The sequence below is a fragment of the Ctenopharyngodon idella genome, chromosome 8, assembly GCF_019924925.1.
Source record: "Ctenopharyngodon idella isolate HZGC_01 chromosome 8, HZGC01, whole genome shotgun sequence".
NCBI lineage: Eukaryota > Metazoa > Chordata > Actinopteri > Cypriniformes > Xenocyprididae > Ctenopharyngodon > Ctenopharyngodon idella.
In genome coordinates, this window is record NC_067227.1 from 17,808,908 (window position 1) to 17,830,145 (window position 21,238).

A 21,238-nucleotide genomic window follows, 5' to 3' on the forward strand; every position below is an offset into this window, starting at 1 on the left:
CAACCCATTCTTTCACAAATGTTTGTAGAAGCAGTCTGCATGCCTAGGTGCTTGATTTTATACACCTGTGGCCATGGAAATGATTGGAACACCTGAATTCAATGATTTGGAGGGGTATCCCAATACTTTTAGCAATATAGTGTATACAGATTTATATTTACATTAAGCATCCATAAATTTTACATATTTTCTTTTTAGGGCATTTTACAATAAAGTTTAATTGTAAGAGTAGTTTTTGCATTAGGTATTATAAGCTAACAATATTAGCATATTTTGACCTCCTTTTTAAAAAAAAATAAATCTAGGATAATGTTGATTTATAAATATACTAACATTCATTGTTAATTTGTTTATAAAGCAAATTAGTAAAGGTATATGTATAAAATAACATTAATCAAGAGTAATGAGATTAATGTTATTTCTTTCAATAACCTTTTTTCTTAACTCTTTTACTTTTGGATGGTAGTGTTTATGGTAGTGAGTGCATTAATGTGGAAATTATTCTATTTTCAGTCATGAGAAAAATCCCAAACTTGGCCAAAACTCACAAGTAAGTCTGACAGAAATTGCAGTGAATTCTGAGCTTCAGTCTCTGAAGGGATGAAAGGATGTCGAATCACAACATCATGTGCGATTCCCTGTGATCTGTGCTAGTCTGAGGTAGACTCTCAATAGAATCCATGTCTGCCATTCCTTACGGACCAGTCCTACTTCTCACTCTTTTCTTTCCTTCTTCTTCTCTCTGTCTTTTCAGGCTAGAGACTGGATTATTCTGGGTGGTAATAAAAGGATCAGTGTCTGTGAGGTGACACAGGGCAAGACACAAGCGTGAAGGAGGCTGCTGGGCCCTGTGAGAAATTACATTTTTTGATCCTCAGTCACTTTCATTTGTCCGATCTGTTTCCCTTTCTGAGTTTGTGTCTCTGAAGTGGTCTGTCTATTATGTTTATAATGTGAAGCTTATGAAACTCTGGATTGTCTCTCTTCACTTTTTTGGTGTCTTTTCCTCTACTTTACGTATGACATCTCTTTCAGTCATACCACTGTGTGTGTGTGTGTGTGTGTGTGTGTTTGTGTTTCCAGCATGGGTGTGGTCCTCTTCAGTTAAACAATACAAGTTTACGTGATCAGGAAATCTCCACTCTCCACCGACATCGGCAATTGAACAATACAAGCTTGACCTTTGACTTTTGTACAGTAAGTGGGCTGAAAGAGGAAGGAATTGTCAGATTACATACAGGTCACATGTGACATGTATACTGAAAAATGTACTAATACATAGTTATAATGCACACTGTCACAATCATTTATTGTTATGACCATTCAAACTAATTTTTGAGTTAAGTTGATTTTGAAAGCAACATGAAAAGAATAGGTTGCACTATTATTGCAGGTCAAAAATGTCTAAAATGTTGTGGAAGAAATTATATGTTATTTAATATTATATAACTTATATAAATGTAAAAATTATTATTAAAAAAATTTTACTAACTAAAAAAAGGTGTAACTTTATTTACAAAGGGAAGTTACTAAGTAAATAACTTGCTATAAATTTTCCTATTATTTTAAGTTAACTACAAATATATTTACATATTTTATGTAAACCAGAATCCCTTGCAGAAAATTCTAGCACTAGATTGGCACTACTGTGTTTTTAAACGTTTTTGTTTTTATTATTTTATTTTATTTCATTTTATTATTTTAGAGCGCAGGGAACTGTCATTGGTGCCCCTTTAGAAAAAAAGATGCATGACGCTTTTGGTTATACGGTATGTGTGTTAACTATAGATTTTAGATATTTTTCTTTTATTCTCATATGCATACAAATCCATTCTGCCTTTGTATGAGGGATGCATGTATATGTGTAGCAAGAAAACATCTCACCATAAAGCATCTTGTTGGGAACTCAGTGTCAGTGCTGATTTGTTGATGCTGCTGTTTTGGAAACTAGATTGTCTTTGAATTTAGAGTAAAGAGTAATGAGGAATACCTCACTTTCCCTCCATTCACCTTTCTCAATCACTCTCTCACTCTGCTTTGGGAATGAGGCTGTTATCGTGGTGGTGATTTGTGCTTATTATGATGTGGAAACTGAGTGCGCTCAGTAGATTAGCTCCCTTTGCAACAGCAGAAAATTAGTTCCAGAACATCAGACATACCTGTGAGTGTGTGTTGTAAGATTGGCTTGAATGTTCCCACAGCGTTTTTCCTAGATTATCTTGTTTTGTGGAACGAGTGAGGAACCACACACAAACACACAGTCCCTAGAATGAAGGGGCGATTAATTCATCTGTGTTTTTGTCTTGTTGTCCAGTAAAAATATCTAAATGCTGATATTATATCAAGAAGCAAAATTTAGTAAGATAGTAATGTGTTTTCAGAGAATTTCTTTATCTAAATTTATTTTTCTTACCCCATTGCCAAAATGTTTTTAGTGAGGTTTATGCTTAAATTGATGTTAAACTTTGGCAGTGGGGTAAGAAAAATATTTAATTCAAGATGTATAATATTCTTTTAAATGTCTTAATATCTTCTGAAATGTTGCTTAAGTAAACATTTTTTCAGAGAGGTTTTGATATATTACAGGGGAAAAAGTAAGAAATATTGTAAAAAAAAAAAAAAAAATACACACACACACACACACACATATATATATATATATATATATATATATACTTATTTATTTTAGTGTTTACCACTCACATTCTGTTTAATTTTAATGTTTATATTGATGTTGTGCCTGCATATAAAATGTTTTATCTAACCCCATTTGTCTCTTTCTCTCTCAACCTTTCATGTCAGCAGGAAACAAATGAATAATAATAATAATGAAAAACATAATCATGAATATGGAGACAAAGCAGACGTAAGATGAAACGCATGTACAAACATTCCTGAAGAATTATGTTATTTTCACAAAACTAAGAAGATCAAGTGAAGATGAATTAAGCTCGACAAGGTAAAATCCTTTTTGACAAAGCAAATCTTCAGTCAGCGGTAAATATCCTTGAAAATATTTCAAAGTCTCACAAGAAGAATAACACAGCAATCAGACAGCCCAGAAAGGAAAACATATTACTGTACATCTGTTTAAGACTATATAGATTATGATAGCAGCCTTCATAATGCACACAGGTCATATAAGTTAAGCTAAGGTGAGTTTCTGTGGAGTTTAATGTGAACTTATCTCCTAACTCTGCCATTAAATCAGGTTTTGCTTGGACTCTAGGACAGTTTTGAAGGCGTGGTTTGAGTTGAATGAGGTCCTGATGTTTGTATGACTTTGTATAGGGATTTTGGAGCTGACAGATAGATTTGTCTTCACAAAGGAGTAAGCTGTTTAAACAGATGAAAGACAGGGCCAAGGCGTCATGTGCACCGAATAGTGTGTGCGAGTTTGTGTGAATGATAAAGCTTAAAGGGTTAGTTCACCCCAAAATGAAAATAATATCATTTATTACTCACTCTCATGCCGTTCCACACCCATAAGACCTTCGTTAATCTTCGGAACACAAATTAAGATATTTTTGTTGAAATCCGATGGCTCAGTGTGGCCTACATAGCCAGCAATGACATTTCCTCTCTCAAGATCCATTAATGTACTAAAAACATATTTAAATCAGTTCATGTGAGTACAGTGGTTCAATATTAATATTATAAAGCGACGAGAATATTTTTGGTGTGCCAAAAAAACAAAATAACGACTTATTTATAGTGATGGCCGATTTCAAAACACTGCTTCAGGAAGCTTTGGAGCGTTATGAATCAGCGTATCGAATCATGATTCAGATCGCGTGTCAAACCGCCAAACTGCTAAAATCATGTGACTTTGGCGCTCCGAACCGCTGATTCGACACAAAAGATGCATAACGCTCAGAAGCTTCCTGAAGCAGTGTTTTGAAATCGGCCATCACTATATAAGTCGTTATTTTGTTTTTTTGGCACACCAAAAATATTCTCGTTGCTTTATAATATTAATATTGAACCACTGTACTCACATGAACTGATTTAAATATGTTTTTAGTACATTAATGGATCTTGAGAGAGGAAATGTCATTGCTGGCTATGCAGGCCTCACTGAGCCATCGGATTTCAACCAAAATATGTTAATTTGTGTTCCGAAGATGAACGAAGGTCTTACGGGTGTGGAACGGCATGAGGGTGAGTAATAAATAACATTATTTTCATTTTTGGGTGAACTAACCCTTTAAATATGCACACAGTTGTATGTATAAAGAATGAACTTCAAAAGTCAAAGTACAAAAACTTGAAGATTAATACAGTTTGTATGTGTGTATTTGGTTCAGTTATTCCCTTCGTTCTGGGGACAAAATGTCCCGACAAAGATGGCAATATCTGAAGTCCTTGTCTTTGTGATGACAATGAGGAAAACTGTTTATAAATCATACAGAATGATGTTTTTGAAAATGTAAACATACAGAAAGCTTTCTGTAATGGGTAGGTAGGGTTAGGGGATAGAAGATACAGTTTGTACAGTATAAAAATCATGTCTATGGAATGTCCCCATACAGTTTGTCTGTCTCCTTCACTCAGTATGAGTCTGGGATTTGCTTCATGGAAAAATATCTTTAATGTGAAAGTTTAAAGGTCACTGGCTGCAAGGTGAACGCCAATGATGCTGTGCCAACCTCCTGATGCTCATTGGTCAGCTGCCAGATGATTGCTGGAATGTTGCTGGGTCATCGCCACATAGTGTTTGTGATTGCTGGGCCATTGCCATGTAAAAGATCATTTTGATCAATGGCTGCCGATGGAAATGCCAGATTTTGACTGGGTCCATGCCAAAAAGTCAAAGTGTGAGTGAATGTGGATGGTCCATATGTGTTGTACACATCAAGATAGATTGCTTTTTATTAAACATACAGTACCGCATGTCACTTACAATAGTAAATATAGTGCATTGGATTAATTTCTTCAGTCTTGGCGGTGCAGTGAAATGTCATGAGTTTTTGCGTTTGAAAAATGTACAAACCATCTGCTTCAATATATCACACTTTGATAGCACTGGTTTTGTCTTTCTCTCATCCCTCTTTTTCGCTCACCCTTTGTCCACAGGTAACACAATTCCTCTTGAGGAGGTTATGTGGTTTTAACCTTTGACCCCACGACCCTTGTTAGTGGATCCTCGTTAAGTTGTGAAATGACTGGCTGTTTGTGGTTCTGTGGATTTCAGTGGTGATTGTAGTTCAGCAACTGAACCAATCAGAATGTTTTGCTTGTTAGCTTTTTAAGCAGCGCAAGTGTGTATATTTTGTACATGTGTGGATTAGTGGTTTTGGCTCTGGCTAATCTGTTCATCTCTGGGGAGTCTGGACCCTGGACTGTGTTGAGAGTGTGTGTATGTGTCCGTTCTTGCCTATTATGAGTGTGTGTGCACAAATGAAAAGTGTGTTGTTCATACTGTTGAGATTTGTATGTGGTCATATAGGTTTAGAAACGTTAATACGTTTTAATAATACTAAACATCTTGCTGATTTTAAGAAGCCTGTGTTTATTGGATAGTAGCCATATAGTAATGTATGTGTGAATGCATCTAATAGACTCGGTGTGTGTTCATGTGTCCGACTATAAAGTCCCTGCTGTGGCTGGTTTGAGAGGGTAATTGGTGGTAATTGGCAGTAAATGTCCAGGAAGCACAAAGACCATTTCAGCTCTAATCTATAAACAAAACTGCCAATACTTTAACTATGTGGGTCCAACATATAAATTACCTCTTTGTGTTGGTGGATGACTGACTGTGTATATGACATGGTTCTGTATGTGTGTATATGTGTGCGTTTACCTATGGGACCTATTGCCTTAAAGTCACACTGAGGGATTAGGACCAGGCGCCATATGGAAATGGGAAATTAGCCCGAGGCTGTGTGTGTGTGTCCAGAAGGCTTTGTAGAAAGCGCACTGGTATTTCCATTGAGACACTAAGGCATAGCGCCCAGATTCTTGACAGGAAACAGACTTATAATGGACCTGTGCACACAGGTTTGGGAGTGACTGTGTATATTTATTTGGAAGAGAGAGGCATGGTGTCCTTACGTTATTTAAAACATTCTGCCATCATTTACTTACCCTCATGTTGTACCAAACCAGTATGAATTTCGTTTCTCTCTGGAACACATAAGAATGAAAGTCTCTATACAGTGAAAGTCAATAGGGGGCAATGTCATTTTGAACCCCATTCATTTTTTGATTGTATGGACAAAAATATGAAACATCAAAATATCAAGTAGAATAGCAAGTAGAACAGGTTTGGAATGACATGACAACAATTTAATTACACTACGTCGTAAAATAGCTTGTTTTACCCAAATTTTATGCCAGCATCATATGAAAGCTTCCCAGAATGCATTGTGATAAGCTCAATGAAAAAATTAGACAAATGTTTATGAATAAATTTAGATTTATGTATATGCATTGTACCAAAGTCAGTGAATTTTTTTTAATGGGTTTTTTTGTTAAATGCCTGAAATAAGGTCTGTGGTTAACGCAAGCTCAACATATTTTCATGTTTTATTCTACGACATAAAGTACATCAGTAATACCCAATTTGTGAATTGTTTTAAAAACGATGTGTATTGAAAAATGGGACAAGAGGCTTTCAGGCACATCAGATGTCATGCTGAGCAAACCCACTAGTCCTTCTTTTACAGCACTGTTGTGTTTAGAATCATGCTCTTGCAAACTATTCCAACTCAAGCTTTCCAACTTGTACATTTTAAATAAAGATTGCAAGAGTTTTCGGAAAAATAGTGGCGGTGACATTGAAGTTATGTGACTGTAGTGTTCTGAATTATCAGTTCTGAAGTTTATTATTAAAGGATTAGTCCACTTTTAAATAAACTTTTCCTGACAATTTACTCACCCCCATGTCATCCAAGATGTTCATGTCTTTCTTTCTTCTGTCGAAAAGAAATGAAGGTTTTTGACGAAAACATTCCAAGATTATTCTCCATATAATGGACTTCAATGGCCTCCAAACGGTTGAAGGTCAAAATGACAGTTTCAGTGCAGCTTCAAAGGGCTTTAAACGATACCAGACGAGGAATAAGGGTCTTATCTAGCAAAACGATCGGTCATTTTCGAAAAAATGTAAATGTATATGCTTTATATAAACAAATGTTCGCCTTCTAAGTGCTTCCGCCAAAACCGCATTTCCGTATTCTCCAAAAAAGTTTACGCTGTATGTCCTACGCCTTCCCTATTCTACTTACGGAACGAACGCAGCGCCAGTTAAATTTTTTCCGTAAGTTGAATAGGGAAGGCGTAGGACATACAGCGTAAACTTTTTGGAGAATACGGAAATGCGGTTTTGGCGGAAGCACTTAGAAGGCGAACATTTGTTTATATAAAGCATATACATTTACATTTTTTTTTTCGAAAATGACCGATCGTTTCGATAGATAAGACCCTTATTCTTCGTCTGGTATCGTTTAAAGTCCTTTGAAGCTGCACTGAAACTGTCATTTGGACCTTCAACCGTTTGGTGTCCATTGAAGTCCATTATATGGAGAAAAATCCTGGAATGTTTTCATCAAAAACCTTCATTTCTTTTCGACTGAAGAAAGAAGGACATAAACATCTTGGATGACATGGGGGTGAGTAAATGATCAGCAAAAGATTATTTAAAAGTGAACTAATCCTTTAAGAATGATTGGTCACAAAGCTTATTTTCTGAAATTATCCAAAAGTCAATGAAAAATTTTACTGTTTTTTTGTTGTTGAGGGAACCCAACTTTCAGGTTGCAACTTTTGTATAGTAATTGTGGGTCAGCAGCCAATGAGAAAGAAAAACAAAGCATTAAATATCATATGAAGCAAGCGTTAGTGGTTATTAGTTTCTGGTTTTGTGGCCAAATTCCAGCCTAAATTGTATTGCTCTCTTTAGAAGTCAAACCCATACGACAATAATCAAAGTGAATAAAATATAAAATGGAAAAAGGAATGGTACTCTTTTGGAGGAGGTGATCTGGGGTTCTGGTGAGTGGGTTTGGCAGCTGGTATACAGTAGGTGGGGTAGATCGAAGTTTGGATCATTATTAAGGGTCTTTTTGAGGAGGTTTGTGGAGATTTGAGAAGGTTTAGAGGTTTATTGGGGGCAAGTGGGCTCCTTTATAGAAGGTTTGGGAGTCAAACACTTATCTAAAATAAATCCTAGTGTTTTAAATTGGAGAAGGCTGAGAGAAAGATATTTATATAAAATAAAAGCAGGATTAAGGTGAGGTCTGGTCTTCATTGGGTTCAGACAGAGTAGCAGAGCCTCATAAAACCCTCATGATTGACTATAAGCGTTTTAACACCCTAATTTCCGCACACATAGATGGACACACACAAACACAGCCAAACGTTCTCTTAATGATCTTCAAATGTTTATTCGGTGTGCTCAAATTAAAATACCGTAGACCAGCTTTGTTCAATGGCTGTGCTGTATACATCCGTACACTGAGGCATATATCACCATTTTATGTGCCGTTCCCATGAACACACCCACAAACATACAGATTTCCTCTCGGTGGACATCTGCAATGGCTTTTAGTAGCAATATAAATCAATGTGATTAATTTGTTATGTTGCTGAACTTTGTGTGTGGGGTGATTAAGTCAGTTAATGATTTGGACACACCCTAAACACACATGAATGCACATTCTGTTATGACACACACACACACACATATGAATCTTGTTTTAATTTAGTGTTTAAATATCTGTGGCTTATTGACTTGTTAACCCCTTTGCAATTCCTAAGGTCTCTTTTGAAAGGTATGTGTACCATTCTGTCATAATGAACTTGCCCTCATGTAATTTCAAACCGGTATGATTTTCTTTCTTCTGTAAAACAGAATAGAAGATATTTTAATAATAATTGTTGGTAAGGAAACAGTTTTGGTGGCCATTGGCTTCCATTGTATGAACTAAAAAAGAAATTTCCTAAAATGTCTTTTTATGTTCCACAGGAGAAAGTAAGTCATACTGCACATGAGGGAGAGTGAATGATGACAATTTTCATTTTTGGGTGAAATATCCCTTTAATGACTTACTGTAAATTCTGTTACACAAAGCTATCGTATGACTTCAAAAGACTTTGGACCACTTTTATGACTTTTTTATGGTGCTTTTGTGTCTATTTAGAAAGCTTTCATTGTAATTGCACAGAAAACAGTTTTCTTTTTTAGTTTTCTTCTTTTTTGTTCTGTGGATGGATGTCATACGGTTTTAGAGGGTTGACATGAGAGAGCTATTCAACTACTAAAACCTTTTTCACACAAACTTTAGCAGAATTGCTGATGCTGATACAGACTCCAGAGGCCCCCAAAAAGCTAAAACACAGTAATCGGATCAACCACAAAACAGAACTGAAATAAAACCAGGCAAAGATGTAAGGAAATAGAGGGCTGGGGAGGAGGCAAAGCAAACCTTTTCATCCTTTCAGTCACTAATTTCTGTTCAAACTGAGCAGGTGGCTCTGGACTCTGTTCTGTGGATGGTTATCGCAGAGGACAGGGATAAAAGAAAAACAGAATGAAGGATGAAAAGAGGAAAGAAGTTCAAAGTGCTTACTCTCACATGTTTGGAAGCATGATCACATCTATGTATACACACTACTATTCAAAAGTTTGGGATCAGTAGTTTTGCTGACCAAGGCTGCACTTATTTGCTCAAAAATAAAGTCAACAGTAATAATGTGGAATATTATTACAATTTAAAATGACAGTTTTTTTTTATTTTAATATATTTTAAAATATAATTTATTCCTGTGATAGTAAATCTGAATTTTCAGTAGCATTACTCCAGTCTTCAGTGATTTGCTGCAACAAGAAACATTTATTCTTATTATTAGTGTTGAAAACAGTTGTACTGCTTAATATTTTTGTGGAAACCATGATGCATTTTGAATAATAGAAAGTTCAAAAGAACAGCTTTTATTCGAAATCGAAATCGAAATCTTTTGTAACATTATAAATATAATTTTTTTTTTTAAATGTTATTGACCTCAAACTTTTGAACAGTAGCTTGCAAGTCATCATAATCTTCAAATGAGTTTGTATCTTTTAATACTTTTAAATTCAAATAAACTCAAATTAAAATTGATATAATTATTAAGCATGCATAAAAGTCATAATTATTATTCATTATTAAAAAATACTGACTAATCCGTATCAAGTATTCTGCATTGCCATGTAATAGAAACAAGTATTTTATAATTTATTTGACAGAAAAATCACACAATCCACAACCTGACAAACACGATTCAACATGTTCGATCAGTGAAAACAAGCACTGACCAACACCAACAGATGCCGACAGGGATAACTCACTGATCCAGTGGAAAAAAAAAAAGGGACAAATTGTCTGTTGCCATTGGTTGGCATTACCGTAGGTTGGCGTCTGTCGGTGTGAGTCAGCCTTAAGTCTTGAGTATATGATGCATGATTATACTCGGCATGATTATTTTCATAAGCATTTTCAGCTGTGACTGTGTTTGTGTGTTTGTGCTCTGCAGTCTTCAGGTAGCTGTTAGTGAGTAATTGGCCTGTTTCACCACTGTAAACATGAATCTCTAATATTCAGCTGTTATCACATTAAAAACACATCTACAAACTATGCATTCACGGTCCAACAGACTAAACACAGGCTATTGATGTGCACAATCTTAAATATTTATGCGAACCAATTTTTCTCAGAAATCTACATTCACACAACTGCAAACAGGCCACTCAAAGCCACACAATTACGTCTAAACACACACACTGTTGTGACAGTTATGATTTATGAGCACTACGGTTTTGAGGGTAAACAAATCAATGCAGTCAGAATGCACAGGAGGTTAAAGGTCACTAGTCACGGTCAATGACAATGTCACTATGATCATCTATGTCAGGGTCATGATCCTAACATGCTTGACCAATTGCTGTGAAGCATCATGCCCTTTCCAGACCACAAGCTGGAACGAGGCCTAGTGAGTGCGTGTTATCGGAGCCTTATCAGTAATCACATTTATACAAAAGTGTTCCATGTTATCAAATTACCTCCTCAAATTCAGAGAAGATAAGAATTTAAATCATAACAAGCCCAAACACTCAAATACATTCCACATAGAGGCTTGAATATGAATATATTCAGAAATATAAGCCAGGATGCACAATTCAGGGTGTAACTGTGTTTTGGGTTTGAATCTATTCATTAATCTTTCTACTGACCAGGGAAGGTTCAGGTTCTTGTGTAACCAGCCATATGCTATAAATTCACCCTATTCTGGAGACTTCCTCTGTTAATCTATCTGTCATCATGTCCCACACTAGAAACACATGCACACAATAAGTATATATATATAATATATATATATATATGTGTGTGTGTGTGTATGTAGCAGTGAGTTGTTTATGAATTAGTGTGTGTGCATGTGCTTCCATGCATGCTTACTCATTGTCGTATCTGTTATTGGTCTGAGAGAAATAGCTTGAAGTCAGGAAAGGGTGGGATAACATGTATACTGTAATATCCTAAAAGAGAAAATAAGACTAATGAGAAAAAGAGCAAAGAAAGAGAGGAGAATAAGTGCTGTGTCAGAGGTCACAGTACAATCAAGACTTTCTATAATTGACCTCTTTCCTCTTCATAGGGTCAAAGGTCAAGCCCCAGCAGGGATTTGGTGTACCTCACATTTCATCTGTCTAGCAGGTGGTTCACACACCCTCTTTGGTGAAACAACTTGTCGCTTTTCTAGTATTTTCATTCTAGTCCTCTCTCTTTCTTCTGTTTTGTTGTTCTGAAACCATCTAACTTTCAGGTAAGCTCAAAGATAAGAGGGTATTTGAGATTTTTTTTTCATCATGTTTATCAGATTCACAAACACTTTGCGGTAGTTTTGCATTAGCTTTACTGATTTAAATTATAATTGGTAAAAGGTCATTTAAATCAAACTGAGTATATGAGAAACTTTATGAGAAACTCTGCCATCTTCTCTGTGTGTGTACACACACACGCATAAATATTTGTATGTAGAAAATGTAAGTGAGAAAGAAAAGTACATGCATACAGAAGCATTACTGGTTTACATTACATGCTAAAACATCTAGATAAGGCTAAGAAAAAATTGGAGGAGCTAAACCTATAGAAACGCTCATGCACCATGTTAAATTTGTTCTCTCAGCCCACCAACATACTGGCTGTCAGTCTAAATCATTGCCTGAATCCTTCTGTATATTTAGACGTGAGCTGCTGTGTTTGGACATGGAATGACTGAGTACTCCTTGCAGACTTTAACTATGAAATGTCCTAGACAATAAGCTAAAAGTCTGTTAAAAGAAGTTCTAGTACTCCAGACAGTTTGCACTTGGCAAACAGTCATACTGTGTCCAGAGTTTCTCCCTATATTATATACTTTCTCTCTCTCTCTCTCTCTCTCTCTCTCTCTCTCTCTCCTTGGTCATTTCCAATCACCCGTTGCTATGACAGTAACAGCTCTGGAAGTGGTATGCTGACATCATGCACCAATGACGTCGACATTTTTGCCGTTTGATTGTCCTGATCAAAAGATCCCGCAGCGTCTAAACACTCCCAGAGTTTAGGGACCCCCCCACCACCACCACCTGGCAGAAAAACATGTTTTACAAAAGACACTTTTTGAAACCGCCACCCCAATGCAACCCTCGAGTTAATTAAAAATCCTCAAGCCGCAACAATAGTGCCAAGTGGCAGATCAAGGGAGATATGGAATGTGGCCTTAGGTTATATATTCTGGAGTCAAAATAATCCAAATAGAGCTCTGCAAACAAAACATCCAAGCTCAAATGGGCAGACTTAGTGAGTGTATAGACCAAAGATAAATGAATTTGTGGTTACTGCAAGAAAGTTGGAATAACTTTTTCGTTCACTGTAAAAACATTCAAAATACTGGAAAGAAGTACTTTACATCTTTGAAATATTTATGATGCCACAATCCTCCTAAATGTTTTAATTTATTTAAACAATATTTAATGTGATAATGGACTTAGGCACTGCATTTTACTTGAAATGCAGTTTTTTTCCAGGTACAATGGGTCAGATCACCAGCGAAAATGAAACAGTTATTATATTTGTTTAGTAAATAGGTTTCCTGAAGTTTAAATAATAAAAGCCATTTCTTACTATGACAAGTGACAAAAGTTATATTTAAAAAATTATTTTCTATCAGCTTAAAATGGTTTTGGAACATAACTGGTTTGTCAGCTTGATCAAGGTGTACCTGGTTGATCTTGGCCGCACAAGCTGGTAGTCCATCTGATCCATCATCAAGACCAGCTTAAACCAGAAAATGGTGATAAATGACCAGCACGGTCCTGCTAGAAATCATGTAAAACCAGCTAACATGCAAGGTAACACATAAAGCTACTAGCATATGTAATTTCATGCTAACCTAGCTAAAATGAAACTTCTGTCACTCACCCTCATATTGTTCCAAACCCATAAGACTTTGGTTAATTTTCAAAATTCAAATTAAGATATTTTTAATGAAACCTTAGAGGTTTATGTCCCTCCATTGAAAGTCCAGGTAACCAAATCTTAAAAGATCCAAAAAGGTCATAAAAGTGTTGTAAAAAAACAAAAACTTTCATATGAATCAAGTGGTTGAACCCAAATCTTGTGAAGAGATTAAATAACTTTATATGATGAACAGATTTAATATAGGCTTTGAACAATGATTGACAGATACATAGGGACATCACACTGGGTAAACATGGAAGGTCAAACACGCATGCGTTCTGCGCAAGAACCAATGAGATTTGTTCTAGTGTGACACATGCACGAGCATCCGTGTTTACCATATTTGATGCATGTAGGCTATGCGTGTCGATCATTATTTAGATGTAAATAAAAGCCTAAATTAAACCTGTTCATCATATAAATCGATCATATAGTATCTTCACAAGAATTGGATAAAAAATGCTTGATTCATATTCAATTTACAACACCTTTATATCCTCTTTGGATCTTGTTTGTGGTTGCCTGGACTTTTAATGGAGGGACAGAAAACCCTCAGGTTTCATTAAAAATATCTCGATTTGTGTTTTGAAGATTAACTAAAGTCTTATGGGTTTGGAACTAAATTTTCATTTTTGGGTAAACTATCTCTTTAAGCTTTAAACTTTTTTTTAAGCTATAGCATGATTTATGAATGGATATCATCTCTCTTCAGTCTACATAATTTTCCAAGTCAGTGTTTTGCATTCCTCCCAGTGGCGTTCCTCTACAGATCACTACAAACACTAAAGATATTTTGCGGTTATTTTTAAGGTGTAGCCTAATCTTTTGAAGTTTGCCTCGAGCAGCCGAATGGGAAGTGCTCGTGCCGCCTGCTGTTGCTATGGTAACATCCTCACGCGAACTCAAGAATCAGTTTAGCTCTCTAACTTCACTGAAACGTTGTTTAAAAACGCTTTTGAAGAATATACTTAAAAATGAAAATATTTATGAGAACCCTTGATTGATAACACTAGCAAGCAAAAAGAGGAACTGAACGCGATTGACAGGCGAGTATACCGGGGGCCCGTTTCGCTTTCGAGACGCTGAGAGGAGGGGAGGGTGTTTCTCAGGACTGAACGAACGGACTACTACAAGGACTACATGAGAGAGCGAGCGACACAGAGAGAGAGAGAGAGAGACAGAGAGACTTGCGCACTTGAACTGGAGCTGTGTGGGAAAATAGCGCACAGGGGCATATGCGAGCGGCTCGAGCTTAACCTGAGACCTGGGCTCTCACCACTCGGGTCCAGCTGTGGATGTCCAACATATTTTGTGTCTGGGTTTCGTTCAAACTTTTATAAAGGGAAACAGCCCTGAATCTTTATCACAGTTAACTTAGAGTAAAAGGTTCATTGAAAGTGCTCCATTCAACATGGAATTACCGGTTCTGGTTTTGGTGGCGGTGATCCTGTCTTTCGGTACCAGCACTAAACTGAATGTGCCGCGTCTTCGCCTGTCATACAAAGGTAAATTACTCACATCACGTTTATTTGAATGCGTTTAACTTTTAATTATTTTTTCATTTATCAGAATGGAACACAAAGCCAAATTAACAGATGTAAATGACCTGGTTAAGATTTACTCAGCTACTGTGAGGAGATAACACGGTCCAGTGCTTTAAGTAGCTAGATTAATGATTGTTTATTTTAACAGTTTGAGTGTTAGGTTAATGTCGCCTTCCCTCGGTTCATCGTGTGTGTGAATTAGTCTACATACAGGTGCGAGTGGTGACAGTAGGCAATTGCACTTTTATTAGCAGTCAGAATCAGAGGAATAAGGGTTCGTTACTAACTTTGCTTACACACATTGAAATTGTAAGAGGCTTCAGTAGCCTACTCAAATATATAACAGCTCCAGCATAACTAAAATCATAGATGTGTAGCCTATACAGAATGCAAATACATGCTATGTGGAAAAGAACTACAGGTAGTATTAATAAATATGAATTTAAATAGAGCATAAGATTATATTGCACAGTGGAAATTTAGGCTATTTAGCTATTTAGGCTAACACTAAAATTTCAACAATGTTTAACATCGTTGTTTACATCAAATTAACCTATTGCTTGTCACAAATATGTCTTTGGTTGTATGTGTTTCTGTTCTATTTTCATCATTGGTTTAATTCAAAGTGGTCGTTTCTAAGACAGTTTTACAGTGTATGAAGTGACCGGCACAGAACAATGTTTCCAGCAAAGCTGTTTCCCTTGTCGTCTTTCGCATTTATATATCTTTCCACACATCCTGCTTTGCACATTGCGCACAGTCCCTCTGTGACCTTATCAGATTCAAATCTAAGCGCCCTTCAACTCGTTTACGGTGCCGTTTCCGTCTTTGCATGGCGGTGAACTTCTCTAGAGATGTTGTGGCTGGTCTTTTTTAAACTGTGGGAAAAAGCTACGTCAGGACCCCGGGCTACTGTTTCAGCTGTTATCCAAAACTCCGGAATCGTCATGCCTCTATCCCCCCTGGCGCGCGCTCACCTCCCGGCGGTCAGACTCTCCGCGGTGCGCGAGACAGTTAGCGCTTTTTATCACACTTTGCCTCTCTATTACCGGATTTATAGAGTGCAAGGAGAGTGTTGCAGTGGCCTGTGGGAGTTTGAGATGTTTTAACTCTGTTGTTAGATTAGACGCTGCAGCTTTGAAATTATTAAATGGATAGTTCATATAAAAATGAAAATTCTGTCATCACTCACCCTCATTTCATATGACTTTATTTCTTCCTATGAACACAAAGTGAGGTGTTAAGTTGCGTTGTTCAGCAAATGTTCGCGTGCGTAATAGAGTCATTTTCATAGAAATCCACTCGATCGTGAATGTGTGTTCCATGGAAGAAAAAAGTCACACGGGTTTGGAACGAAATAAGGGTGAGCAAATAATTGCATTTTATTTTTGGATGAACTATGCCTTTAAGAGAAACTTTGCTTAACCCTAATTTAGCTGCAGGGTACAAGGAACAAGGTTTATGGTTGGCAACAGGAATGTGAAGCAGTAGTTTGTATAAATTGTTTATCAGTGCCCCAAAAGTTATTTTCATTAATGATTTTAAGCTGGGTCGAGTGTCCAGTTTCCCTCCAGCGGTGTGAGTGCGTCGTGCGTGACTGGAGCGCATCTGTGCAGAGTTTAATGTGGTCATCTAATGCGCACCCAGTCCCAGCGTGGAGCTCTGATTGCATGTAATCGGCCTGTATTCTTCTCCATGGACGCGCTATTAACCTTGATAATGATTAGCCTAGAGATCCATCCAGTTGGACTACATATATTTAGATTTTCTCAACTGACGGGACTCAGAATGCCTGTTGATCATTCTGCCAACCAAAAAGGCTAAAGCAAGCAAGCTGTCAGAGCTGTATGGATTGGTCTGGGGGGAGCATGTTATGTTTTGAATGGGAAATGAAGGACAGCCTGTATATTCCAGCAGCTGGGCAGTAAGTGTGTGTGTGCGGATCTGTGGGGTCTTTGGTGAGTCAGTTGTGTGTGCTGATTTAGGAGGAGACACAGTTTTTTCTCCCTCCCTCACTTTCACACCCGCGTGCATTCATATACGCACACTGACACACTTTTCTCTTTTACGGTTGAACATGCACAGAGACGCAGAGGTGGGCGGATCTGTGTTTGTTTTAGTTTACATGAATGAATTAATGAGTTTATTTTTGTAGTGTTGCCCAGATGTTTGTGGAGGGTTTGTAAGGTCTGGCTAAAGAATCTGTCACTAAAAGAATGTTTGATGATTCTTCTGTTTCGTTCACATTCTCTCACTCCCTAAATATTCCCAGCTCCCTGGAACCGTTTGTTTGAGAGAGCAGGCCACGGAGTTTCATGTCTGTAAGATGGATGTTGTGAAATTCTCCCATGAGATTGCGGTTCTAGATAATTGCTCTAAATATTAAAGGTGCTGTGAGTGATGTTTGAACTGAAACTGCCAGACTAGTGACTGAATTTAGACATGCTTCCTCTTATCAAAAGCCTGATTACAAAGACACAGTTGTGCCATTCAGGATATTGTAATAAGAGATGAATCAGGAGAACAGCAGAATGTAGCAAAATATCCTTTCTCACACCACAAACTAACAACTGCTTATAACAGCTGCTTATAAAGCTGAATATGGCATTTAGCTTGAAGGATCTGCATCTCAGATGCTCTCATATATGAGCTGCTCTACGAATGTGCACAGTGATTGAGTGGCAGAAAGTGCTTTAAAGTCTTTTGGTATGCAAAACAAACTACCTGCATGACTTTTTCCTATTTACAGATACCTAAGGACCCAATTCAGTCAAATCTGTCAGGGAATAGGATTTTTTTCTGCCATGCCAGAAAAAAAAGATCTCATAGCACCTTTAATCCATGTTTAAGGGTAGACCTATGAAGGGCATATGCCTTATCTTTCATATATTGATAAAGTACAGTTTTTGTGTAGTTGATCTGAAATCTTCACAATGTGTGATTTAATATTTGAAGCATTATAAATAAACTTCTTTCAAAGCAAGCTCTTAAACTTGAGAACAATTGTTGTCCCAAGTATACACTGCCGAACAAAGACGACACTAAAAAATATTCCATAGTTTTTACAAATAATTTTAAACACATTTACAGAACAAACTGTAAATTTTACAGTATAAAACTGTAATTTACAAACAAGGAAAATTGGAAAATACTGACAACCACCATAATAATGCAGGTGGTAAAAGAGAAAGCCACATGAAGAATCAGTTCATCACAAGTAGCTTTTCCACAAGCTGAAGTATATACTAATCGAAAGAAGGTGCAAAGAGTCATTCACGCAAACGCAAAACACCATCATGGTAACACACAATTAATAATGCAATAAACATTCATTAAACAACAGAAGATGTAACATAAAACCCTAATGTACAGAACTTATAACAAAAACTATTAAGAAACATGATTTTTTAAACAAAATACTTTCAAATGTGGAGTGTCACACAGGGAATTGTGGGAATATCATTTTACAGTTTTTGACTGTAAATTATACATTGATTTGTTCTTTTTTACTTCTAAAAATTGTATTTTTCTGTGAAAATTAATAAAATAATATTAAACAATTCGATGGGCAGCGGCGGTCCTAGATGCAAAGTTGCTCAGAATGAGGAGTTCTACCATGTGGTATGAATGTCATGGGCGTGTGCGAAAAATCACAATCGTGATATACAATCCTTAACGCACGTGAAAAACGTGAAGGCACCCCCCAGTGGCCGATTTCTTTTGAATTTCTCACAGGCCTCTAGGGGCAAGAGTCAAACAGGCCCAGCGAGTTTCATTCTGATCGGCCTCCGTTAACCTTATCTGATCGCTGCTCAAATTTCATTGACTGCTGCCGGCCACGTTTTTCGAGATTTCGCGAATGTCCTCAAAGGTAGTCTTGGCACCTTGGACAAAGACACCACATGCTGATTTTCAAGTCGATCAGACTTCAGGTTGCGTAGTTATAGCCATTTTAAAGTTTTTTTCCATGTCATAGTGCCTCCAAGTGGTCCTTTTTCACCACAGAATGAGCTCTTACATATGTGTGCCGAGTTTGGTGAAAATATCTCATTCCATTCATGAGTTATAGCCCTTTTAGTAAAAATGGCTCTACCCACTTCGAACATTTTGGTGGCCCAGGGACCGTGAATCAAAATTTCAACTTTTATTTTTCGATAATTTTTGACAGTCAAACTCCAGAGAATCTTGCTGCGCTGGTTTGGTTCCGATCGGGCCAAAAACCTAGGATTAGTTCACAAAAGTAGGTTTTTAAAAAAATCCAAAATACCTGAAAATTTCGCCAAGATCGACGAGCGAATTTGTGCAATCCATGCAGACTCAGATTTTCGCACTTATAATTATGACAAGGTGGTGTTCATGTGCGTAAATATGAAAAAAACCCTCATAAATATGATCTTTTCCACTTCTGACTTCAACACACCTTTTAGATCGACTTCACAAAATGATACAATTTCAGTCTGACTGAAGCATTTAGTTTTAGTTTTAGTCCTAACTGAAATCAAACTTTTAAAGTGCAATGGAAATGTACTGATACACTGATTGTGTATGGGTCCAAGTGGAGTACAGAAAAAATATGGTGTGTGAAGGAAAAAAAATATGTGGGCGAAACTGAAACCTATTGAGGAAATTAATTTCAGGTTGACGGTTTAGCGCAAATGCACATAGAGATCATACACACAGGTATAGTATACAGTGTTTGTGATGTGTAAAATGGATGCAGGTGGAATTTTAATGAAAACATACATTCCCTCCATCCTTGTGGAGTAAGTCAAGAGTTTGTGGTGTAACATGACAGAACAATGCAACATTGTGGCGGTTTCCTCCTCCGTTGAGGGGAGTTCACAGCTTACCGCAATTAGGTCTCAAGCACTGTACGTGATCACACGCACTGATAACGACCACAACAGCTGCTGGTCACTTAAACTATGATTTGATTTTTTTAACCCCTGAGCTGATGACTGTTCTGGGAGCCGTCAAATGAGCACATGCACACTTAATTGCAGCTGTAATGGTCTCAAGCACACTGCACAAATACAGCTGCCCTCTGTACACACACTAAATGCACACACTCTTAACATATGGAAACATGGCTGCTAAAAGGGATCAGGGTAATAAAGGGCAAAGAAGAAAGGTGTCAGAGAAAGTAAAGAATAAATGGAGGTAAATAAAAGGAGGAATGATGTGGACAGAATGAATTTCACCCACTGTCATATAGATTGTGTGAGAAAGAATCTTTCATTCTTTCTTGCTAAATGTGTAAACGAGTCCTGGAGTCTGTGTGTGTAGCCATAAAAAGGTGTTTTGTCTAGCTGCTGGAGTCTCATTGTGTGCGTGTGTGTACAGAGGGGAAGGCAGTGACTCTAATGGCTGCTGTCCAGAGGGGTTTATCTAAACCCTCACGTTCTGAGTCTTGCTTTGGGGAGTGAGGGGATCAAGAGAGGCCAGGGAGCAGGAGAAGACAGAGAGACTGAAAGAATGAGACTGACAAAAGGAACGCTGAGAAAAAAAAAAAAAAAAAGCTAGTTTGAGGGGGATGAGGGGTTTTTATGAGTTTACCAGTAAGAGCTGATGTAGCTGGATTTGCCCTGTAGTAATGTGAGTGTGTGTGACAAATGAAGACGGACAGGCAGAGATAGAGTGAGAGAATTAGAGGAAACAGAGCAGATACTATGATACTATAGTATAGAGAATTACGTATATGAGCATGCATATGCTACCTGTCAAATGTTTGGACAAATGTACTCATTCTTTTTTCTCTACATTTTATTATAATAGTGAAGTCATAAAAACTATTAAATAGCACAAACAGAAGTTTGGGGAATAAGATAATCCTTTGTCCAGATTCCCGATCTGCATACTCCAACTTCATGAGCTGTAGAGTATTGAGGGAGTTCCTATGCTGGGTAGTTTTTACCTTTTTCCCTTCACTATCTGGTATAACTCATCTATTAAATAAATAAATAAAATGTTTATATATATATATATATATATATATATATATATATATACAGGGCTTGACATTAACGTTTTGCTCACCAGCCACTGTGGCTAGTGGTTTTCCAAAGTTACTAGCCACTAAGCATTTTCACTGGCCACAATTTTGTCAGTCAATTTTGCAAATCAAGACTACATTGTATATCAGCTGGTATGTACAGGTGGGCAAGGGGTGGGCAATATAAGCATAATATGAGAAATTTTATGTTATTTTTGTTAGGC

The 21,238-nt window shown here is 37.1% G+C and overlaps 1 protein-coding gene across 1 annotated transcript in view; it reads left to right on the top strand.

Moving 5' to 3' along the window:
• Positions 1-14,611: 14,611 nt before the first annotated feature.
• sema3bl (sema domain, immunoglobulin domain (Ig), short basic domain, secreted, (semaphorin) 3bl) overlaps positions 14,612-21,238 on the top strand; it is a 38,370-nt gene continuing 31,743 nt past the window's right edge. The window contains exon 1 of the mRNA XM_051903765.1: positions 14,612-14,983. Within this exon, the coding sequence (XP_051759725.1) occupies positions 14,890-14,983 (94 nt within the window). The 5' untranslated portion in view covers positions 14,612-14,889. The remainder of the gene's footprint in view (positions 14,984-21,238) is intronic.